Below are 24,425 nucleotides of genomic sequence, written 5' to 3' on the forward strand. Positions count from 1 at the left end.
TAAATTCTAGCAGAAAAATCATTAAATGTTACTATAAAATACTTTAACTTTTTGAATTAGTGTTTTAAATGTAGTTTTTTCCTTTATATTTGTACCTTTTAATTTTTTTAGGGGTATAATTGCTTTTGTACCTTTTTTTAAAAAAGGAGAATCTGCTATCCTTCCACCATGAGGAAATAAGATTCTGACACAGTTCTGATTTGGGAATTGGATATTAGAGATTGAAGCCTGTGAGATGATAGGTGCTTGAAAGACTCAGTTTGGTAGAGCAGAGTTTCAGTCCTGGAGGAGGCTCACCAAGGACTGTGATAATTGTAAAGGGCAAGGCTTGGCACTGTTATTAAGGTCTAGACTGTAAAGAGAGAGTAGTCAGTATTGTGGTGTTTCCTTCATCATTATTTTACAATCACATTTGAATTAAATGTGCTAAAATCCAGCAGGCAATAAATTTGCATTTCTTGAAAAAAATAAATTTAGAAGAGATTTGTGGAGGAGGTTACTGTAAAATGTAACATGACTATTTAGCCCGTTCTCTAAAATCTTTTATTACCTCATTTACCACAAACTTCCTTTTCCTACTGTAAGTTACACAAACATTACGTGGTATAATATATTTTGTCTTTGAACAAACTTTTAATCCTTTTTTATTGATATATTGAAGTGATGGTTTTCAGCTGCATGATGGCATCAGAAGATGAGTTTAAATCATTGCTCCTTCTACTTGTTGAATAACCAGGTTTTCATGATCTATAAAAAGTAAATGGTAACGCCTATATAACAAGGGAAATCAGATTGTAATATATGCAGCACTTGTGTGCTACATGTTAGAGGGTAGTGGTGGTGAAAATGTTTTCTCTCACCCAAAATGTCCACACAGTGCAGGTTCCTAGGAAATGATGTGCCTTTGAAGACAATGACTTTCATGTTTGGGATCTCAGACTCCAAACTTACATCTTCTGTGGCCAGGAAGGGGACACAGTAGCCACTAGGGGAACAGGCATACATTTACCCATGTCCCCAACCTTAGACATGAAAATCTTCTGGTTATATCTGGAAGGTAGGGAATGGGTGATTTTTATTTTCATAGTTTTTGTTTTTTTTCTTTCTTTTAAAGTGGATTTTATAGTTGACAAGTTAAAAGGTGTTTTCTGTTTTTTCTTTGGGCCAGAGAGGGGCTTTTTAAAAATTATTATCCTCAGGTTCTTTAAGACTTCTAGTTTTTAACTTTTGTGTTAAACATATAGTTATGAATAGATTAGCTTTAAAAAAATGTTTTTGACAAAATGCTGATTTTAGTGTTTAGTAGATTTGTTTGTGTTATAGAAACTTGTTTGTTTTAAGTTGGCATTCTTGGTTTTTTTAACCTCTGTCTGGATGTGATTAATTCTTACAAAAGTAACGTTCAGCTGTAAAGTGGGAGATTTTTTTGCACATCTAAAAAAATCTTTCAGTGGAAAGTACATATGAAAATCTTCATTTTCTTCTCATAGTAACCTATTATCTAGATTTTCCAGTAGTTATGGTGAGCACTTTTTTTCTTTTTAAAGAGTTATTTTCTTCCACCTTTTCCTTACATACCTTTGGTTTTATTACTGGTGAGTATTTTCCTGGAACCCTTTTTAAAAAATACTTCTGCATCTGGGTGTAGCCCAGATACTTGAGCATGCCTCCAGTGAAATGCCTCTCGATGAACTCCTGCTCATCCTCCTAACCATCTTGGCCAGATCGGCTTCTTGGTGCCTTCTCTGTATGACTGGAAGTAATGAGTTTTATTTTATCTGAACTCTTCAACACATACTAGCATGGCTTTGACATTGAAAGCATAAGGGAAGAAATCTTATACCAAAATCATCCAAAGCTGCCCTCCCTGTGAATTATGAGATGTGTATTAATAAAGCATGTTTTAGAGTCATTTTGTAACCGCAGAACACTTAGTCTATTTTATTCTACCATTAGTATTGACAAGTGTAAGTACCTGTAGTCAGAGACCACCAGGAGCATACCTGTAGTTGAACAAATTGGATTTATTACTCGTCTTAAGCAAAGAACACAGACCATAGGGAACCACAGGGTATCTCAGCAAGAGGATGGTATAAGGATTATATTATAGGATTTGGACTTTGGGTAATTGAGGTAAGGGTTCAAAGAAGCGAGGGCTATCACTCTTTTAGCATAAGAGAGATGTTTGGTATTTTGTAGGTTGTGCAGGACCTTGTTTTTGTTTCATGTCATCGTGATCTCAGAATGACTTAATTTGATACAGATGTTTAGTGAGATTGTTCAACAGGAGAACAAAATGGTTTAGCTGTAAATGTCGGATCAGTTTTTAATAACATGGAGGCTTAGCTGTGAGCATCAGATTAGTTCTCAAGAGATCAGCAACTGCTTTGCACCACCCCCCCGCCCCCCAATAGCATTTAAGTCCAACTGGCTTCTCACTATGTAGGGACCAGCTGGGGTAGGTCAGGATTTTACAGCAGTGACCTGTTGGGTCTGTTACTTGAACAAGCTGTGGTGATACTGACAGGTATATTTTTACAAAGCAGAGCAATTGGGAATCATGCCAGTTTTCAGCTGGCCAGAAGTAATTACAGGTTTCCCCTACTAACCTAAAGTAGGACTCAGCTTGCCAACGGATGCACAAAATAAATCGAGACAAAGTGCAGGTGCTCGCAGACTACCATGCCTTGCTGCTGAGATGCTGAGTGTAGTTCCTAGGGAAGGACCTTGGTGGCGCCACTCTTGTTGCTCAGGGTGTCCACGTCCTCTATCTCGGTTTTGCTACAAAACAAATGCTTTTTGCCTTTTTTTTGTAAAAGCAGAAATTCTCTTTGGATTTCTTTCTGTTAGCAAAAACAGGTACAAGCATACCTTGTTTTATTGTACTTCGTTTTGTTGCACTTCACAGATAGTGCATTTTTCACAAATTGAAGGTTTGTGGCAATCCTGTTTCAAGCAAGCCTAGTAGCGCCATTTTCCAATAGCATTAGTTTTTAATTAAGGTGGGTACATTTTTTTAAGACATACTGTTATTGCACACTTAATAGATACAGTATGTGTAAATATAACTTAAGTACTGGGAAACCAGAAATTCATGTGAATTGCTTTATTGCAATATTTGCTTTATTGTGGTGGTCTGGAACCGAACCCACAATATCTTGGAGGTATGCCTGTACTAATGTAGATCTTTCATAAAAGCAAAGTGGTGTAAAGCGAACTTTGGAAAAGCACGGGGTACCTTTAGTGGGTAAAAACATGTCCTTTTAAAGAAATGAGATGAGTCAGTTTTGCCGCATTAATCTCTCTGGGGATCTTAGGGTTTATTTTACTAAATTTAGTGTCTAGGAATTAGTTTTTCATACTTTAGGAGTTCTTTAGATCTGGGAAGAGTCAACTGTTTATTTTCTCTGTTGTCTTTGTTAATATAATACATAGCAGTATACACCAAAGGGATTTTAAAGGTTTTTAAGACTGATGAACTCTGTTTTAAAAAAGCCTTACAATTAATAATTATAATAATTGTAAAATTCTTTATGAACTCTCAGGTTGACTTAAGGCAAAAAAAAGGACCATGTTTTGAAACTCCACTCTGTAGTTTATTCATGTGCATCAAAGATCACTGAAAAGAAATGTATATTTTTCATTTATTTATGTAATTGCTGTGCACTGTGTGCCAAGGTAGGTGCCAGGCCCTGGGTATGGAGGAGGGAGTCAGGCACTTATTCTTGTCTTCATGAGCAATACAAGTGATCGCTGGAGATTTTTGGTTTAAAAGCATCACTTTTAATGATATCTTAATTTCATATACTAAAGTAAGCACTGTATTATTGTATTATAGTGCATAGAAAAACATCCCTATGATTAATGAGGTAGTTCTTAACCATTTTTGTGATTTTGAAAGTGGTAGCTTTTAAAAATCATATATTTGTGGAACATCTGCTCATGCAAGTCTGGAGATAATTTTTTAAAAATGTGAAGGTCTTCAGAACAAAATTTGTCTCCTAGGAAACTGCAAGATAGGCTTCTTCTATTGAATCTTTACCTTGAATAATAAACTGGGAGTATTCTTAATACTGAATCTTTTTGTCATTTGATAAAAACTGATTACGTTTTAATACTAGAAAAGTTAGGTTTGTAATTAAGACTTGACTATGGGTACTTATTAAAAGTATAGAGCACATTAGGATAGTAGTGTCACATGATTAGAGAATTCAAAATGTCTAGCTCCATTAGACAAGGAGGACACACTATAGGCAAACCAGTCTCTTTATGTGGTACTACTAGTTTTGCCATTGGTCTATAGAATTTTCCTGTAGAAATAAAGAATATAATCATATTTTGTCATTGAAATCTTCATGATAGCTTTGAATGTTTATGAGAATCTCAAAAACCTTTAAGAAAGATTGCAAAACTTTTGAACTCTTGATGCTTTTAGTAGAGCAGTAAGTAGTAGCATTAGAATATGGTTGCTTTGGGCCAAATGTAGATGCCAGAATACATCTTCATGTTACTTAGGAACAAAGGTTTGTGGTACATTCTCTTGATTTAAAGTGTCCAGATAAGGTTTTGTAATTTAAAATTAAATCTATCTGGGCAGCAACCCATTTTCATGATCCCCACAAAACTCATTTTTCCTGTTATTTACTATAACCAGTAGATTTGCATCTGTATTTTCTTTGTAACTATCCAGTTACCATAAGGGTTGTTGTGAAATAGTACCAGTTTACTATGTCTTTTTATAGTCAATGATGAGTGCAAGTCTGTTTGTAATGTGTCATTTTTTTTTCTATTAAAAAAAAAGGGGTAAATTTTCTGTTTGTGTGTTGCTACCTTTAAAATAAAGGAGAATACAGGAATTCCCTGGTGGTCCAGTGGTTAGGACTCTGCGCTTCCACTGCAGGGGGGCACACGGGTTCAATCCCTGGTCGGGGAACTAAGATCCCGCATGCCACGCGGGCACGGCCAAAAAAAAATTTTTTTTAAATAAAGTATAGGAGAATATAGTGTAATTGCTGTTTACAGTGGTTAAGTGACAAGGAAGAAGAAATCATTAATATTGTCGAACCTCTTCTCCAGCTGCTCCAAAATTCTGGCTACAGTCATAGTTTCTACTTGGGCAATCTTTGTTTTTTCGTCTGGGGTGCTTTAAACATTACTCATCTGAGAGCAGCAGGTCTGGCTTTGAATTCCAGCTCTGCTATTGGGCAGGTCAGTCTCTCTCAGTATGCGCTTCCTCCTCTGTAAAGTGGAGCTAATGGTACCTACCTCACAGGGTTGTTGTGAGGGTCCCAGAAGTACAGAAGAAGGCACTTCTCATGTTGCAGGCATGAAGTAAATGTTGCTTAAGTCATATATGTGCTAGGAAAGATGGAAAAAGCATGGAGGGTGTGAAGAAAGTAACACATTTAAGTTAATTTGGTTTAAGAGGAAGTTGGAATTGATTAGGAAAGATACTATAAAGGGTTTATTTAAGAGGAGATTACTAGATCAAGAATTGGGATGGGTTGTCTTATATGATTATCCTATTACAGTAGTGATTCTTAGGTTTAGATGTGTCATTGATAAAATTAATTGTATTGTAAGCCACATTTAAATAAATAACATTATATTGAAATGGAACTATGACTTATTTTTTAAAGCTTTATTTATATAAGTCCTCATACTTTATTTCCACTGTCATCTCAGAATCACAGCATTTCCTTAAGGCAATAATTCAGTCCCACCATTCCCCATGCACTGTCCCCAAAGTTCTGTTTCGTTTTTTGGTTGCTTGCTTGTTTGGTTTTTTAATAGATAATACATTTGAATCTTTCCTGAGAATCACTAGCTGTTTTTTTGAGTTCTAGTTAGGTAAATTCATATTTTGTGAATATAAGATATACTAAGTTATTCTATAGATGCAGCAGAACTTTCTTTCTTTCCATTGCTACTTTTTACTAGGTTTATAATATCTTGAAAGGATATAATGGCCAAAAAAAATGATACATCTCTGTGGTGTGAGTTATTTGGGCATTTTAAATAGACATTTAAAGTTAGATCAAAATCACAGACTCCATTTCTAGCAATGCAGTCACATTATAAGTTCTTATTCTGTTTTTCTTCAGTCTTTGATTTTCTCCTTATATAGTTGCCTTTTCCAAAAATGAGTAGTAAAAGAAAAATCATTCTTCAAGCACAGTTAAGGTTGAGAAACCTTCACTCTGCCACATTACTTTGATTTTGTGTTTGGTATGATGGCTGAAAATGAGAATTAAAGACCAGAAACTGAGAACTTTGTGGTCCCACATATCCCAGCATCACACTGGTCCCACAGAGCACAGACAGGTGGTAGTGTTGCTGCAGATACCTGGTTAACCTGCATTCTCTCTCTGGGAAACACTGATGACACAACTTAGTGTGGTTGACTGGCAAAGAAATGTGTAAACTGCGGTCATACGTATACACAAATGTGTTCAGAATACAACCAAGAGACTGAAGCCCACTATCAGTATGTATCTTTTTTTTTTTTTTTTTTTTTTTTTGGTACGGGGGCTTCTCACTGTTGTGGGCTCTCCCGTTGTGGAGCACAGGCTCCGGACACGCAGGCTCAGCAGCCATGGCTCACGGGCCCAGCCGCTCCGCGGCATGTGGGATCTTCCCGGATCGGGGCACAAACCCGTGTCCCCTGCATCGGCAGGCGGATTCTCAACCACTGCGCCACCAGGGAAGTCCCAGTATGTATCTTTTAAGAAGTGTTCTCACTAGTTAAAATGGGTTTACGTTGATTTTTTCCACATCTTGTCCTGTTACCAGAAAGATGACATGATGAGTACAAATGCAGGCTGACTTCATAACAATTACTGACCTGTATGTGGATATCACTTGCAACCTTGGCTTTATTAGCAGCACCATTTCCTAACCAACCAAGCTGAAGACCACATGCAACATTTTAAGATGCATTTTTTTCATCAGTCATGCATGATGACAAGTATAATTCTGTGTATCACGTGGAAGTGAGATTTGGAGAGAATTGTCATGTCTGGATTCACACATTCCTACCATGTGCCATATGGAAGGTTGAGATCTGTTATGCATCAGTGTTGGGGGAATGGAGGGGTGGAAAGGTAAGGAAAGAATTGGGTAGAAGTAATGTTGAAGATGTTTTCTTGAGAATTTTCTGCCTTTTACAAGGGTAATAAACATTCATAAAAAGTCCAAACACTTAGAAGTAACAAGTCAGTGTCTTGCCCTCCCTGTTTCCAATCTCACATTCAGAGGTCATCACTATTCCATTAATAGTTTGGTGTGAATGTTTCTACAACTCTTAGGTATATACAAAAAAATATTTTTTTTAAAAACCTACTGAAACAGGATTATACTACATATATTCTTCTGCTGTTTGCTTTTCTAACAACACAGTATATCATGATCATCCTTCCGTGTCATTACTTTTCCAGTCTTTTTAAAGTAACTGCTCTATAACATTACATAGCATGTATCTACCATAGCTTATTTTACCGTTCTCAATGACAGACATGTAGGATTTGCAAGAAGTTTTACAAAGACAAAGTTGTGCACTAAACTTCATTGTACCTTGATAATTGTTCCCACTTAAGTAACTTTTCCTTTAAGATAGAATCCTAGCAGTAAACTTGATGGATCAGAGCATGACCATTCAGAGTTTTGGAAGATACTTCTGAGTTGTCCTCACCATCCTGGAGTCATTAACAATAAACGTTAAGAATGTTGTGATCCAGCCAAAAATTCTAGAGATACTGTAGGCTTAACATTTGAGGAAATTTCCACCATTTAAAAATGTAAGCTTATTTTTTTAAGTTTATAAATAAAATGCACATATGGTAAAATCTTTTCTCCAGCACCATAGAGGGATGGAATGTGGATAATCCTTTTAAACTAATTTGTATATTCCTGTGGTTACCATCAGAATTTAAAATATTTCTTGGTATATCTACCTGACACAGTGTCTCTTTACTACCTATCATGAAAGGTGAAAAATTTCAATTACTTACACCATAGCCTTGCCTTCTACCTTCTGGACTTTGTTATGAATTGTAGTTGTTTTGATAATTTCCCATATAGCTTTAAATGTTCTTAGTTCTTTGTTTTTGGGGGCCACCAACTTTAGGCAACGTTCCTTGACTCACCATTATGTTACCTAAGGAAATCTATGCCCCTCAATATCTTTTCTACTCTTCTCCCTTTTATCTCTCCAAGGATTTTTAACTGAGGTTTCCGTTCTAAAAAAAAAATGAAACCAATAAGTAGAATTGTGAACATGAATGAGCTTGTTGATCTCAGAAACAAGTAGTACAAGCAGGTTTATAATAAACTCTGGCAGATAAAAGTTGTCCTACTTGAAGATGATCAAGACCAAGTGAGACTCTGTTTTCTTAAATCGATTGTCCTATAAACTGTTGACAGGAATGCCATAATTAAGTTTGCTTTAGTTTTTCTTATAATTTGTAATTACTTTCCCTTCTTAATGGCACTAAAAGCCTTTATCGTAGCAAGTTTTTAAATTTTAATTTTGCAATTATAGTAAATGCATTTTATTTTTATTTTTGAAGATAGTCTTCACCTGGTTCTCTGACTTCCTGCTCTAATTTGGACTGATTGTCTTCTGTGCCTGTGATTTCAGTCATACTGGGATTTCTTTGCCTTCCCCTGTTAAGTCCACTCTGTTTTGTTTTTGTTTTTCAATTCAGTTAAAAATATACTTCTCCCCCTCCTCACCCCCCGGAAAAAGTGCTTGAGAGATAAATTTCAAAATTCTGATGTCTGGAGAGGTCTATAATTTGCCATCATACTTGACTCATAGTTTGGGTTTCAGATTCTAGGTTTGAAATTCTTTTCCCTCAGGATTTTGAAAGCTTCCACTGTCTTCTGTCAGTTCTGCTGATGAGAAGTCATATGCAATTCCAGTTCTCATTATTTTGTATGTAACCTAGTTTTCCCTTCTGAATGTTTTTTAAATGATCTCTTTTTTTTCCTGTGGACTTATTTTATTATTATTATTATTATTTTACTGTGGGTATAGGTATAAGATTTTAAACTTCATCTTCGTTGGCTCACTTTGATCTACAATCTCAAATCTTTATTCTAGTCAAAGGGTTTTTTTTCTTTATAATTTTGTACTGTCTCTGCTTGTATTATGGAACTTGATATATGAATGTTGGACCTCTTGGAGCTATCTACCGTGTATTACCTCTTTCATATTTTCTGTTTCCATCTTTTCCTCCAAGTATTGGGAGATTCCTTCTATTTTATCTTCCAGAGTATGATCTTCAGTCATGCCCAATCTGTTATTCAGCCCTTCTTACGAAATTTTTATTTTATCCACTGCTGTGTTTAATTTCCAGGACCCCCTGCTGGTTCTCTGGTCTTTTCATTTTTCATGGTGGCCTGTTTTGTTGTTTGTTTTTTGAAATGCACATACCCTTTAAAACTTTTAGCATGGTAATCGATGTGTGTGTGTATGTGTGTTTAGTTTGTTTGGTTCTGTTCCTGTTTGTTTTCCCTGGAATCACTTAATCTGTTTCTTTTTCCTGGTCTTTCTCTTTCCTCCTGTTTGATTTTTCTCAAATGTCCAGTGATCCTTGGTTGGCCAAATATTTGAATGAAGATTTGTGTTGGTTAGTATAAGTAGCTGTTTTTCATTTCTTTTGCAGTTGAGTAAGTCCACTGGCCCAAAGGACTCTCTGCTCGATAATAGACCTCGCTGTGGACTCTGTGTGCGTGTGTGTGTGTGCATGTGTAGTGAGCTGTGTGGGGAAGGACAGTCTTGGAGTAAACAGGCAACTGCCACAAATGCCAAAGTAAGAAAGTAAGTGTGTTGTATTCTGAGATGCAGTGCTCAGTTTATTTCACCCTTGGGTGGATGGAACTACCTTTCTCCCCTTTCCCCCTCCCCTTTCCCCCTCCTCTCCTGTCTCATCTCCCCTCCTCTTTCCTTCTTTCTCTCCTCTCCCTTCTCCTTTCCTTCCTCCAGGGTCATAGTATGGCATTGGCACAAGCTTTGTGCTGCTTTTCCCTCCAGCCTTAAGTCTTGTTCTGGGATTTCTTCCCAGACTTACTATTGCTTTGTTTTAGAAAGCTGTTGTCTGGCTTTAGCTGAGTGCAGCTGTTCTGTATAAATGGGAAGGCAGGAGGAGGGACCTGGACAAGTTGCTCTGTGGAGAGTTCTGTAATTACCCTCAATACAGCATCGCAGCCTTTGTCACTGAGCTGTCCTGGAGCCTAGAGTCTTTTTAAGGCCCCAGCAGCCCTTTGTGTATTTTGTGTTTTATTTCTGTGCTGTGGTTTATTCATCACTGAGCCCATCTATTTTTGGAGAATTGCCCACATTTAGGTTGAAGTTTTTTGAAATTTTCATAACGTTTGTGGTCAGCGACAGTCGTGGGAAATAAGTGCATCCAGTGTAAATCTTTCAAAGTAATTTAGGAAGGGGCTTGCATACATAATTTAACTTAGTAGTAAAATCATGATTTATTCCAAGACTCAATTCCTTCTTCACATTAGTGACCTTGAGACAGTTTCCCTTACATCCCTCCCGGTATTCTTTCTACTATCATTTCTCCCATTTCTTAAGAAATACTATACATTTAAGTTTTTAATCATGTATTTCTAGTTTAAGGTAATCCATGGCATTTGGGGGAATTTAGAGGTAAGTGATCAATTAAAATAACTGAAAGACACTTGAGTTAAACCTAGTATTTTTCCCGTAGGTTTCTTTTTTTCTAGAAATGTGTTAATATTAATAAAAATAGAAAAAAAATGTAGAGAGAGTTTTCAAATATTTACTTAATAAATATTTTTAAAAGTGATTGGTTTGGGGCTTCCCTGGTGGCGCAGTGGTTGAGAGTCTGCCTGCTGAAGCAGGGGACATGGGTTCATGCCCCGGTTCGGGAAGGTCTCACATGTCGTGGAGCGGCTGGGCCCGTGAGCCGTGGCCGCTGAGCCTGCACGTCCGGAGCCTGTGCTCCGCAGCGGGAGAGGCCACGACAGTGAGAGGCCCGCGTACCGGAAAAAAAAAAAAAGTGATTGGTTTTATCTCAGTATTGGAGACTGCCATTTAGTCTAGTGGAATTAACAGTATTATCTGTCGTCAAAAGTATTACCTGTCTTTCTTAGTTACTTAAAACACAGTCAAAATAATATAATAAAGGCAATGATGGCCCCCATTGTAGGCTTTCCATTTCTCAGAGAGAAATGGCATTAGATCAAGTCTAATACTTAGGTTGGATGTTGGTAATTAGAACTCCGTGTTCTTCTTTTCTTGGGTCACTTGAAGACTGAAATTTAGCGACGTCTTAAGAAGTCTCACTTGTGGGAAGTACTTTCAAATCGAGCCATTTTCTGCTTTCCTATACTCTGTTCATGGTAGTGACAGCTCTTGCTGTGAATTGCTAGCTCTACATGGAAATCTCTGTCCTTATGGTGAGCTTTTTCAGGGCAGAGATTGGATCAAAATAAGAGTTTTTAAAATTTGACTATTCAAAATGTGTGGGAGGCATGATGCTAAGTGCTTCATACATTTCATTTAAGTCCTGAAACAACCCAATGATTAAGTAGTCCATTTTACACATGGAAATATAAAGGCTTAGTAAGGGTTAAGTAAATTATATAAGGTGGTAAATGACATTTGAGGTTTAAACAGATCAAGTTCACTTCAAATCTTTTTACTAATATCATTGCATAGCATATGAACACTAAGCATAGTACCTACATGAATTAAATTATATTTAACATATCCTTCCTTGATTCCAAATAAAACTGTTCTGACACTGTACCTGTGCGCCTGTTGGACAAAGCTCACTTTATCTTGTTATTTCTTCCAGAGGGAAAGAAGTATATAGTAGATTGTAGGTGGAGATGAGAATTTTTGTGATTCACGACGCTGCTCAGAGAGGAGGGCAAAATAAAACACTGATCTGTTTTTCCTAAGAACACAGTTTTTGTTTTTTGGTTTTTTTCTCTGGGCTTTTCATCATATATTCATTCATTCATTCAACAAAGTACAAGAAGATGGCAGATTTTAAAACACCTCCACGAGGAAATAATGGTATTCTTTATAATATGTTAAGTTTAATTTGAGCTGGTTTGGATGTTCACATTTCCTAATCAGTATTACTTGGTTTCCACATTTCTAGAATGGTCAAAAATTTTTTTTCTGAGATCTATGGGCAAAATTTTGAAAATTTATTATATGTCTTCATTTCATTTATAATGAGGCTTTGGCTGGATTCAGAATTCTAGGTTCAAAGTTTCTCGCCCATGTTAACACTATCAAGATTTTGTTCCTCTGTCTTCTTGCTGTCAGTGTTTTGATGAGTGTTATGGTAGTTGTGGAATGGCCCTCAGTTGGGTTTTAGCTGATATTTTTCTCATGATTGGCTTTGGTTTTATGGGATTTGGGGAGGTAGATCACAGAGGTGAAGTGCCATTTTTATCACATCAGAGCAAGAGGGTGTATACCATCAACATGACTTGATGTTGACTTTGGTCAGCAGGTTGAAGCAGTGTTTGTCAGAGTTCTCCAGTGTAAGGCTACTCTTTCTCCCCCTCTCCATACAGTTCTCTTTGAAAGGAAGTCGTGAAGCACAGCCCACACCAAAGGGGTTGGGAGTTATGCTCCACATCCTTGAGGGTGAACCTAAGTTATTTGGAATTTTCACACATGAGAAATTCAGCTCTTCTCCCCCTCTTATTTATTATTTATTTATATCACTATGGGCTAATGAATATTTTATTGGAATATGTTTTCACTATGATGGAAACTAGATAATAGGACCAGCTCCCAGTTGAGGTTTTCTCCATTATCTTATTTCTGCTTTGAAACAAATGAAGATAATTATCAAGATCCAATTGGAGTGTAATGCCATATCAGAATATTCTTTTGTAGGAAAAGTTTTAGTTATAGGTAGAAATTACACAATGTGCTGGGAATCATGTGATACATACTTACTCCCAGCAGTATTTAGGGGTTCACATAACCCTTTTGTTCCGGTACAGGTAAATTTCTATAACCTTGCCATCGTTACCTTCCTTTCTTCCAAGAGGTGAATAGTAGTAGATGGAGAGGATTATATAGGGAACCACATTTACCCAAAGTGTGCAGAGCTTCAAAGAACAGTTGATGCTGTGTGTGGCCGTGATTGCCATGGGGTTAATTAATCTTTGACCAAGATTATGCATTGCTTTTATATATCTAAACTTCAATGTAAAAAAAGTCTCCTTAAGATGGCCAACTGGGTGAACCATATTTTCTACCTTGTTTTCAGAAGGAAGGCTTACTCTAGAAGTACCCTAAAGTATCATTATAAATGGTTTTGCTTTTTCTTTATTAGGTGTTTCAATCATGACTTCTCTTCATTCTTGGCCAAAGTGCCTGCTGGCACTAATAACTTTATTATTAATGTTGCATAGGTACTGCACTTTCTGGTGGTCCTGCTCATTCTTTTAAAGGATTTTTTGGTTTTACATTTTCTTTCTAATTTTTCAAGCAATGGTTATATGCTTTTCTTCTTGATCCTTTAAAAGAATATTGTATCATCTGTATATTACTATTGAATTATGAATGTGTGCAGAAATGTTTACTAGAGAACTTTTGACTAATTATGCACGTGCTCACACACACACACACACACACACACACATACACACGCGCACACACGCACACACCAGTGTACCCTTTCTTATAAAGGAATTTGTGGCTGGTTTCTGTGTTGTGTGGGACACCAAGTATCTCCCATCCCAGACAAATGGCTGACCTGCTTTGATATATTGATTGTTAACGTCTAGCAATTGGGGGAGTACAGCAATGAGGCTGAAAGAATATTTGGTTGTTGCATTCCTGTGCTTTAATCTGCTTTGATAAATATTCTCCAAAATAGCCTTGTCCTTTTTTCTGAATACTTTAAATTTTTAATTGGACTCAGAAATTATATACGTAGTCATCTATTCATAATTATTTTAACTTTATGCCAGAAGTAGTTACATGGCATTAATCTTAGGGAGATGTATGTTTAATTTCAATTTTTAACCTACTTGACAATTTCATTTAGGTCAGCCTTTGTCAGTACCATGTAAATACATGGTACAAATAAATAGAAACCATTTTACTTGCATATACAAATTAAATACGTAAGTTAAGTAGAAGATGGGTAAATTTATGATGTGTCTACCCCCTATGCCATTTGAGTTTGTTTTTGTTTGTATATTGGATGCTTTTCTGACACCGTATGTTTCTAACTTTTTTCTAACACTTTTCTGTGTTACCACTCAGCTCTGTCAAATCCTTACATTTTGCCATACTTATTTCTGAATTTTAAAAAGAAGTACACATGACACACATTACAGATATGGTTAAAGGTCCCTTTAGTTGCTCCTCTCCTGCTCCAGAGGTGTCTGCTGACCTGAATTTAGGTTCATCATTGCCAGACCACATCCTAAGCTAGCATTTCAGAGTTTCGCAGATTGGTCTTTTGAGGGACTTGGAAGTATTCTGAGGAAAAAAAGGCTTGTGGTCAAATTTCCATCTACAGATTTGTAATACATATTGAAAGCACTGAAGGCTCTCAGACATGAAAAGAAACTTGTCAATTTTTAAAATTCAGCATTGCCCAACTATTTGACTGGAGAAACGCTTCACCCGTGATTCTGTGCACTGTTGTTGCTTGGAATATGCTTTGTGTAAACACTGCCTGGAGGTGTACTCTTTCCAAAATTTATTTTCCATTTAATTTTATAGTTTTTTACTAATGTAACTTTCTAGATTTAAATGACAAAGATAGTAATTACTTCCAGTTGATGTTCAGTGTTGGATCAAGTTTAAAATCATTCTGCAAAAAAGGAAGGTAAAAATGTTAATAAATTGCATATTCATTGACCAACATATAAGTTACTTATGCTCCTTAATATTTTAAATTCTTGATTCCGCTGACCTACTGAAGTGTTTGGCTATGGACCATGGCTACACATACCCTTTGCCTTGAACTGATCTGTTACATTTTATGTTCTTGTGGCTGGAAGTAGCTTGAGTTTGTTAATGTTTGACACACTTTCTTGAATAACAGTTCTTTAGCTGTTAATGTTGTACAAGGTGGTGCTTAAATTTTGTTTGCTTTTTTTCCTTCCTGTATTAGAAAATCTTGGTGCTTTTTGTAAGCTATGTATAAAAGAAATTTTCCTTAAGATTTGTTCATATAATGGTCTGAATCCAGGAAAAATAAAATGGGAAAATGGACACTATTTCTGACCTTCAAATAAAACTCTGTATCTTGATTTTCAGACTGTTCACCGAGCCTTGGGGGCATATGCATTGTCTTAAGGCAGGGCTATTTACCTGTGTGGGATGATAGGTCCCTTAGGATCTGGTGAGGCTGTGGAGGAGAGATGAGGTTCTTGAAAAATGCACAGGGGCACAAAGTTTACAATTTCACAGAGGCCAGGGAATCTCCTTGGATAAGGGAAGAGTGCGACTACAGACCTTGTTCCCTTGTTGGCTACTAGTGTTCACTGCGCTACATTTTACAATTCTGAGATTGGAAATTATTAACAGGAAGACTCCACTTTCTACAAAAGTAAGTCTAGAGCTGTTCGCCAAACAGCTAAGAACCTAACCATCTATCCTGTTATTCTTAGAATTTTAGGGTTTATTAAGGAGTCTCTGCATTATATTTCTAGGATCTCCTTTAAAAACAACAACAACACATTATTCATTTTGTCATTAGGAAAAATCTTTTTTTTTTCATTCTGCACCTTCCTATTTCAAGCATAGTCATGTAACGTTGTTTTTAAAAGAGGGGTTTTTTTCTGTTTTTATTTTGTGGAGAGGGTCTCTAAAAAACCTGCATTAATTGTTTGCTGGCTTAATTTCAGTCTATATTCAGAAAACTTTTTAATTTTAAGTATTAACTTGCTTGAGAGTTGTTGTACCTGGACTGTGTGATTCCACAGATACTTCCCCAGTGTTCAATTCTATTTCATTTAGTGATCACATATTTTAGAGGTTGAGCACCCGTAATAAGAACCCAATAAACGTTGCTATTGAGCACACTTATTTTGAATTAGTGAACAAGTGAAAGATAGATGAATGTGTGAAAGTATAATCAAGTGGAATAAGTAAAGTTACTGTTTACCTCCCCATTTGGTATAAATTCTAATGCACAATTAATGGTTGCTGTCTGCAAATAATTATTATGAAGTAATAAGCTAAACAATTCTGGCATGTCAGACAGGTTACTCCACAAAGCAATGCCACCAGTCTCTCAGAGATGCTAATTCTGTCACTATTCATTTAGCTAGGACCCTGAGGGAATGTTTAGCTAGCAAAGAAAGGATGCAGAACTCAGTTGCCCTCAAAGCTTAAGCTCTGAGAGTAACCCAGTATGGTTAGATTAATTTGGAATTTCTTTGGGTGGAGTTGGGTCATGGTTGCCACATTTAACAGGACCCTGGTCTTCGAAGTCAATCTGGTTACTTCTCAGATAGTTAAAAAGTAATTCTTTTTTATGTGTTTATCTTTAGATTTTACCCCTAAATTCTTTTCTTGTACAGTTCTGAGAGATGGAAAGGTGTGTAGAAGTTTGCCTTCTACACCCTCCTCACTTACATTTGAGCAAGCAAAATTTTACTGATAAGTGAAACAAAACAAAAGGACTTCTTCTGCCACTTCATTTGGATGTTATATTTAGTGAGGTGAAGGGAAGATTGGAATGGGAAGAAGGCAGTCCCGGCCACCTCTGGCCACTGGCCTAAACCCTTTTAGGCCTCAGTTTTCTCTTGTAAAAATTACAAGGCTCTATAACTTTGTAGGTCTTCCCTAGCTCAAGTATCAATTGAAGGTAATTTTTTTGTTGTTGCTATTCACTGTGTAACTGAGATAGGGAATAAAAATAATATGATTATGGAAATCCAAGGAGAAACTTTCTTTAAAATGTCTAATTACAGTCTAAATCAGTGTTGTCTAATAGGACTTGCTGAGATGATGGAAATATTCTGTGTTTATGCTGTCCAGTATGCTAGCTGTTAGTCACAGGTGGCTGTTAAGCACTTGCAATGTCGCTAGTGGGACTGAGCGACCTAATTTTTAATCTAAATTAAAACATTTAAATAGCCACAGGTGGCTAATAGCTAGTATATTGAACAGCGCAGGTTAAGTTCTTAAATATAAGCATTGAAAGGGAATGTCACGTGTAGATTTATCATGACAGTCTTGTTTTTTATTTGATGATTTGCAACTGGGATATTTTAGAATTTGGCAGTTGTACCTCCAAGTCTCAATATTGAAATCTTTCTTTAAGCATAGCCTCCATTTCTAGTTGCAGTATGGCCGAGCTACTTGTTACCTTTCCTGGGGATCCTAGAGTTTTTACTTGGTAACTCTGTGCCCACATCGCTGGCTTCTTAAAGCTCTGCCATCCTACTAAGGATTGTATGTGTTTACTACCATCTACCTTTAGACTCCTGTCCATCCCCTGCAGGGCTCCACGTTTTCCTGTGTTAGGCTTTATAGTATCTGGAGGAGGTTTGGTGTTGTTGAGAGTTTTATCTTTGTATTTTTTATGGGCTTGATTCTGAAACATTTAAATGCCACTTTAAAAAATACTTGGTCTCGGGCTTCCCTGGTGGCGCAGTGGTTGAGAGTCCGCCTGCCGATGCAGGGGACGCCACGGGTTCGTGCCCCAGTCCGGGAAGATCCCACATGCCGCAGAGTGGCTGGGCCCGTGAGCCATGGCTGCTGAGCCTGCGCATCCGGAGCCTGTGCTCCGCAACGGGAGAGGCCACAACAGTGAGAGGCCCGTGTAATACAAAAAAAAAAAAAACTTGGTCTTTCATTGGCAAGAAGAAGTTTTCAGTCCTAAAATCTTGAGCCATTAGCAAGATGTTTTTAGTACTAAAATATCCAGGTCAGTAGGCCAATAAAAAACAGTTGTCATGTGAATGAATTTTCCATTAAGTCTGTATTAATTGCTTCAGCACTGCAAATACTACAGTCTTGAAATTTCCATGTTTGGGGATAACAAAGAACTTTGATTCTGTCCTGAAATTCTGGACCTTTGAAATGATAAAAAATTATTGTAAAGGCGTTCTTTAGGGTTAATGGTTGAAATTGATAAGCCATGTGTTTGGGACTCAGTCATTTTTCTATGAGATAATAATTTATATAAGATTAAGTTTTTATATATAGCATGCCAGGTCACAAAACCCATATTATCCTTGAAACTTAATACAGCCGTAGCGAGTCCAACAGCTTTCAACGAAAACTTTCATTCCCACTGAGGTGCTGAAGTTCATCTTCCCAGAACCACAGGCACTGGTTAGTTCTGGATTGACAAGCACAGGCGCTAATTGATGTCAGTAAGTCCCTTGAGTTTTGAATAGAGGGAAACCAAAGCCAGTTGACATTAAGTAAAGTAATACAAGCGCGTGTTAAAAACTTCAAGCAGTACAGAAGAGTAAATGCTTCTTCTTATTTCCGTACCATTTCTTCTCCCTAAAAAACAATTAACAGCTTCTTAAGTTTTCTTTTTTCCAAATGGGGCTAAATTACACCTTGCTTTTCTGCTTATATTATTTTGAAGTCAAGTTTATTGAGGCATAAGTTACATATGGTAACATTTACCTTTTTTTAGGTGTACAGTTCTATGAATTTTGTCAAATATATGCACCATAATCAAGATATATAACATTTCAGTCCCTCCAGAAAGTTCCTTCTCACTGCTTCATTTTTGAAACCATCACCATAATCAAGATATAAAACACTTCTGTCACTCCAGATTCACTTTCAGCTTCAGCTTTAACAGCCATATGGTATTCAATTATATGGATTTATCTTAATTTTTCTAAATATCCCCTCATTGATTTATATTTAGGTTGTTTCCAGTTTTATAATTCAAATACGGTATAATAAATACCTTTGTGTATAAATCTTGGTGTGCTTTTACAGCTACAAACATAGGGTAAATTCCTAGCAGAGGGATTACAGAATTAAAGGTTGTGAGCATTTAACATTTTGATAGGGCCAAAAGCCTCCCTGCAAAGTCGTACTGATTTACTTTCCAACCAGTTATGCATAAGAGTGTCTGTAACTTACTTACACTGGGTGTCACCAAAATTAATTTTTGCTAGTTTGATGGATAAGACATTACCTAGCTAAGTAACTGGCATTTTTTTCTCATTTTAAAAATATATCAAAAAGTTCACACACACACACACAAATCTAACCCATGTTATTTATGGTTAAAACCACAGTATAACATTAGAGGAAATGTGGATAGAAAAATTTTACCTTTGTTCTCACTATCCCAATATGTTTTTCATTTCCTGCTTATTTGTGTCTACATTTTTGCAAATACGTGTGTACATTTTTATAGTCATTCTCATAGCATAAAGTTCTCATAGCATAAAAGTTCTCATTCTCATAAAAGTTCCCTTTATTTCATGAGCATGTTTTTCTTTGTTCCCAGAATCTTCATTGTAGTAGTTTTATGTTTCTTTTGTTTTGGGACTGTGGCACAGTTCATTTAGTCATTCCACTTCTAAAATTTTTTATACTTTTTAACCGTTATGAACAAGGCTTCAAATACCATATTTTAAAAATAAAAGTTTTTTAAAATCCTTGAAAATTATTTTCTTAGGATAGATTTCTATCAGTCTGATTCTTCTGGATCTAAATGTATCATATTGACATGAGAGGGTAGAATTTTATTATTTGAAATAGCTTTTGTCACTTCATTGGGAATTCAGTAACTGTTTTCCCTGGAGAAGGAAGCAGTTGCATATCAATTAGCTTCTGTGCCAGCTTAATCTATTTATTCTTTTTCATGAAAAATTATGAAAATGACATATGCTGCTTGTAAAGATTTCATACAGGTAATCTGTTATCTAGTAAATAAAATTTTTTAATTGAATTTTTTTCTCAATAGATCATGTGTTTCAATATTTTAAAATTACCAAATAATATGCAGTGAACTCTCCTTACCCTTGTTTCCAGGGTACAAGGGTACCAGTTCCCCTTCTTTGTGGCAGTCAATAGTATCAGATTCTTTCATATTCTTTCAGACATATTTTATGCATTTTTAAGCAAATGTATGTGTGTGCTCTGTATGTTTGTGTGTCTCTCTTTTTAAGCCATAAATGTTAACAAGCTGCACATACTTTTTTGTACATATTTTCTTAGATTATTTTATTTGTATTTAATTTTTTTAAAGTAGATAACGTACATTTTTCCAAAGTAAAATAATGTAAAGGCTTGAATAGTCCGCCTTCTATTTCAGTACCGTGTCTGCAATGTACCGTCCTTTGGTGTGTCTTTATGCATAGAGAAGCAAATAGGAAGATACATATATTTGTTTTCCTTCTGTAACTCTCAAAGTTACCTTTCACATGTAATCAGGCAGTATAGAATAGACATTAAGAGCAGCGGTTCGGGGGCCGGTTCCCTGCATTCTGGTGTCTGCTCTGCCACATATCATCGGTATAATCGTGGGCAACTTTTTTAACCTATCTGTGCTTTGTAATCATATCTAAAATGATGACTCAGTATACATTCCTTGCTTAGAATAGTACCATACATAAGGAGTATATGTGTTTGCTAGTAGTATTATTTTTATTATTAGGGACAGTGACCAATAAAATAACATCCAAGAATCAGTTCCAATCAGTTTGATGTATATTAGTGATAATATGGATATGGGTAAATTCATTTAACAGAAAGGGATGGATGGGATTTTTCACTTGTTTGAATTCTACTTAAATACTTTAGAAAACTTCCAAAAACAAAAGTGAAGCAGCTAAAATACATTTTGTTGTTCCTTTCTTATGGGTTGATAGTTTTCTTGTTTTTGCATATACTTCTTTAAACTAAGCTCAACTTTCTTTATGTAATAAAAGTGTCCCAGAGAAGGTGAGGGTAGAGGTGGCAGCTAAGAATATGAACATTTTTGCATAGTGCATCACATTTAAAAAATACTTTCTCACTCACTTTGTACTCAGATTTGGTAAAAATACATATGTATCTATACATAATATTTAATTTCAGGTGATAGTGGCCCATAGAATTTTAAAATTCCCTGGCCATATCTTTTAAGGATAAAATTGTTAATAACATTAAAAGTTCTTAAGGCAAGCAAGGGGCTGGGGGACTGAATTATATTTCTGTCCAATTTTTCCATCCTCTTAATAAAAAATTAAGGCAACAATGAGACCTCTTTCCCCTTTCCCACCTTCAGATCCTAGTTACAAAATAATATATATTTATTGTAGGAAATATAAAAACAGAAGACACAGAGAAAGAAGAATCACCTTAAAATTGCTATCCAGCTTAATATTATAACAGCTTGGTGTCTAAACTTCCTGCCTTTTTTCTCTATGTAGATATGCACACACAGTCACTCGTTATTAATTTGTTTGCCTTCTACAGTGATGGCATCAGGAATGCTATACACACTGGTGTGTGTTTGTTTTTTTAAATAAACTTAGTATCATGAACATTTTAATCATGCCATTACATTATCTATAGAATCATTTATAATAGGTGCATCATATTCCATTGAGCACATATGCCATGCTGAAATTTATTCTGTAGTATATTTCCTATTCAAGAGCATTTAAAAATAAACTATATCGGTCAACATCATTATATGCCAGTCTTTTTGGACACCCATTGTATCCTGATGATCAGTTCTGAGACGTGGAGTCACCGGGTTGCAGGATATGTACTTCTTCCTTGCTTTTAATACACGTTGCCAGACTTCTCCAGATAGTTGGTGTCTCCCACGTGCCAGCACTGGGCTGAGCTTTAGATAAGCCCTTGCCTACTAGAGACGCGGATTTCCCTTCTGCTTGGCGCACATTCACTCTCCAGCGCCTCTAGAGCCATCTCTGCCTTCTTCCCTACTTCCCGATTTTTCTATTCTTCTGTATTCTTCCTGCTTCCCACCTCATACTCCATAGAAGCTGGATTTGATCCTGGTTGGAGAAGGCGCTGTTTCAAATGCTGTTTACCTCCCTCTTCACCTGCTGCTTAGTGCATTTGCTATATAAAATACTCTTGAGGCTCTTTTTGTACAGCAACAAGTTTTCCAAAATCATGCTCATTTTTTTTCAGTTTTGTAAATTCTGATTTTCACTTCAATAATTTTTAGTAACGGTTAATCTGTTGCGTTTTTGAAGCAACCTCATGCTCTAGCACAGTGGTTAAGAGAACTATCTCTGTTCCTACAGACAGGGTTCAGACTCCAGCTCCTGTTATTGTTGACTAGCTTTTCTCAAGATTTAGAGAGGATTTAAAGAGGTGATGCTTATAAGTGCTCGATACACTGCCTATCATATAGTGAGCACTCGATAGACTAGCTTTTACTGTCATCTCTTCTGACCTATGTGTGAGTAAAGCAGGAGTTATTTTTCCCATTGTGCATTTCAGTAAATGGGATCAGAAAGATGGAATACTTTTCGTATTGTCACGTCTAGAAAGTGGTGGTGTCTGAATCTGAATTTAGGACTTTTGATCTATAGGGACTACTTCAAAGCAGGAAAGCTAAAGTGGATGACAAGCATTGTTTCTAATAATTAGGACAATGCATAGAAGATCATGAAAAGTTTGCAAAGCTTTACAGCGGCTTCCAAAAATCTTGACCGGCCTACCAGCAAGTAGGTGAGAAGGTGAGCTTAGTTCCAGGAGAAGAGGAATGGTCCCTGTGCGTTGTGGCATAGGAGGAGAGGTTGCTGTACCCAAAAGTCTTCCAGACACAAAGACCAAAGAGAGTTTTCTTTTAAAGTTTAAGACGACTGAGTACTAGGATCAAAACATTTTAATAGTTTTCTCTACTTTGGTTTAAATTAGAATGGAGTCCTGTTTTAAATATGTATGCTGATTAGGTTTTTATCTTAACTTGTTTCCAACAGGGCACGGTGCTGATGTGAAGTGTGTAGACTGGCATCCAACAAAAGGGTTAGTTGTTTCAGGAAGTAAAGATAGTCAACAGCCAATCAAGTTCTGGGATCCCAAGACTGGGCAGAGTCTTGCAACACTGTAAGTGATAGGAACCCCACCTTGGTCGCTAAACCAAGGGGAGCAAAGCTGCCTGTATTCTTTACCTTTTAGCTTTTTTTTCCTCTCATGTATTCCTGAAAAAGTAGTGTAGACAACAGATGCACTTACACCTAGAGGCTTCTTATTTATTAAATATGATTTCTCTCTAAATTCCTAATAAAATAAAGCTTGATTTTTGTTCTGCCACATACATCTAAGTTTAATTTGGGCGTCACGGGGGTGGGGAGGAGGTGGTTATTGCTACTCTTCTAGCTTACTGTTTCCTCATCATAACACATTTTGTATGGAATTGATATGTGTGCCTTTTTTTTTTTTTAAACTTTTGGCCACGCGGCATGTGGGATCATATTCCCCAACCAGGGATCGAACCCACGCCCCCTGCATGGAAGCGTGGAGTCGTAACCACTGTACCACCAGGAGGTCCCGACATGGGTGCCATTTGTTAGACACAGCCCAGCTTTCTCCATCTCACTACATCTACTTATAGAGAAATTTTCCCTTCATATTTAAATCAGTTCTCATTTTTTATCTGAGGTATTTAGTTATGATGCAGCCACATCATAAAACATTTTCTCTTTGAATTATCTGTAAACATTCACAGTTCTATGAATATGTTGGTAATGTTTTTTTGACTAAGCAGCTGTATCCTCTGATTGGGAATTGAACCATACCCAGAGTGAGCTGGCTGTAGCAAGGCTGCCTTGTTGCACAGCTCCAGTGGCCACAACCAAATAGGACGCCTTGTGAATGGTGCTCCTTGAGATGTGCATTGTGCAGGCCTCAGCGGTTGCAGAGTCTTTAGTTCAAATTTACCCTCAAACTATCTTGGGTCCTTTTTAAAAATGCTTTGACTTAATGAGAGAAGCTTCATTGAATTTTAAAAATTTAATGAGCTTTTATCGAATTTTAATTTATGTGTTCAAGTGCTTCCCCTGCTTCACAGATAAACTTTTCTATCCAGTTGAAGTTCTCCTATTTTAACTAGTTAATGAAAGCTGTGCTTAGATAATGGACATTATTTCTTTCTGTCTTTGACCTATTTCTTTCACTTGTACTTTTAACCATGGTCCTATAATGTTACATGCTTTATTACTTCTAGGCCAAAGTTCTTGCCATCTTGACTGCCATGTGCTTTTCAAGAAAAATGGCCATTATATTGATTTATACTTGTTTTGAATTCTGACAGATTATTTTCTTGGTACTTTGTTTGTAGTCATGCCCATAAAAACACAGTAATGGAAGTGAAATTAAATCTCAATGGTAACTGGCTACTCACAGCATCACGTGACCACCTCTGTAAACTTTTCGACATCCGAAACCTGAAAGAAGAGCTTCAGGTCTTCCGAGGTCATAAGAAAGAAGCTACAGG

General features: G+C 36.5%; 1 protein-coding gene across 5 annotated transcripts in view; it reads left to right on the forward strand.

The window, feature by feature from the left end:
- The window catches only part of WDR33 (WD repeat domain 33), a 104,037-nt gene that overhangs the window by 59,376 nt on the left and 20,236 nt on the right, over positions 1-24,425 (forward strand). For all 5 annotated transcript variants that reach the window (XM_059052598.2, XM_067025794.1, XM_067025793.1 and 2 more), the window contains 2 exons: positions 22,909-23,035; positions 24,270-24,424. In XM_059052598.2, the coding sequence (XP_058908581.1) occupies positions 22,909-23,035; positions 24,270-24,424 (282 nt within the window). The remainder of the gene's footprint in view (positions 1-22,908; positions 23,036-24,269; position 24,425) is intronic.

This window comes from Kogia breviceps, chromosome 2, assembly GCF_026419965.1.
Source record: "Kogia breviceps isolate mKogBre1 chromosome 2, mKogBre1 haplotype 1, whole genome shotgun sequence".
NCBI lineage: Eukaryota > Metazoa > Chordata > Mammalia > Artiodactyla > Physeteridae > Kogia > Kogia breviceps.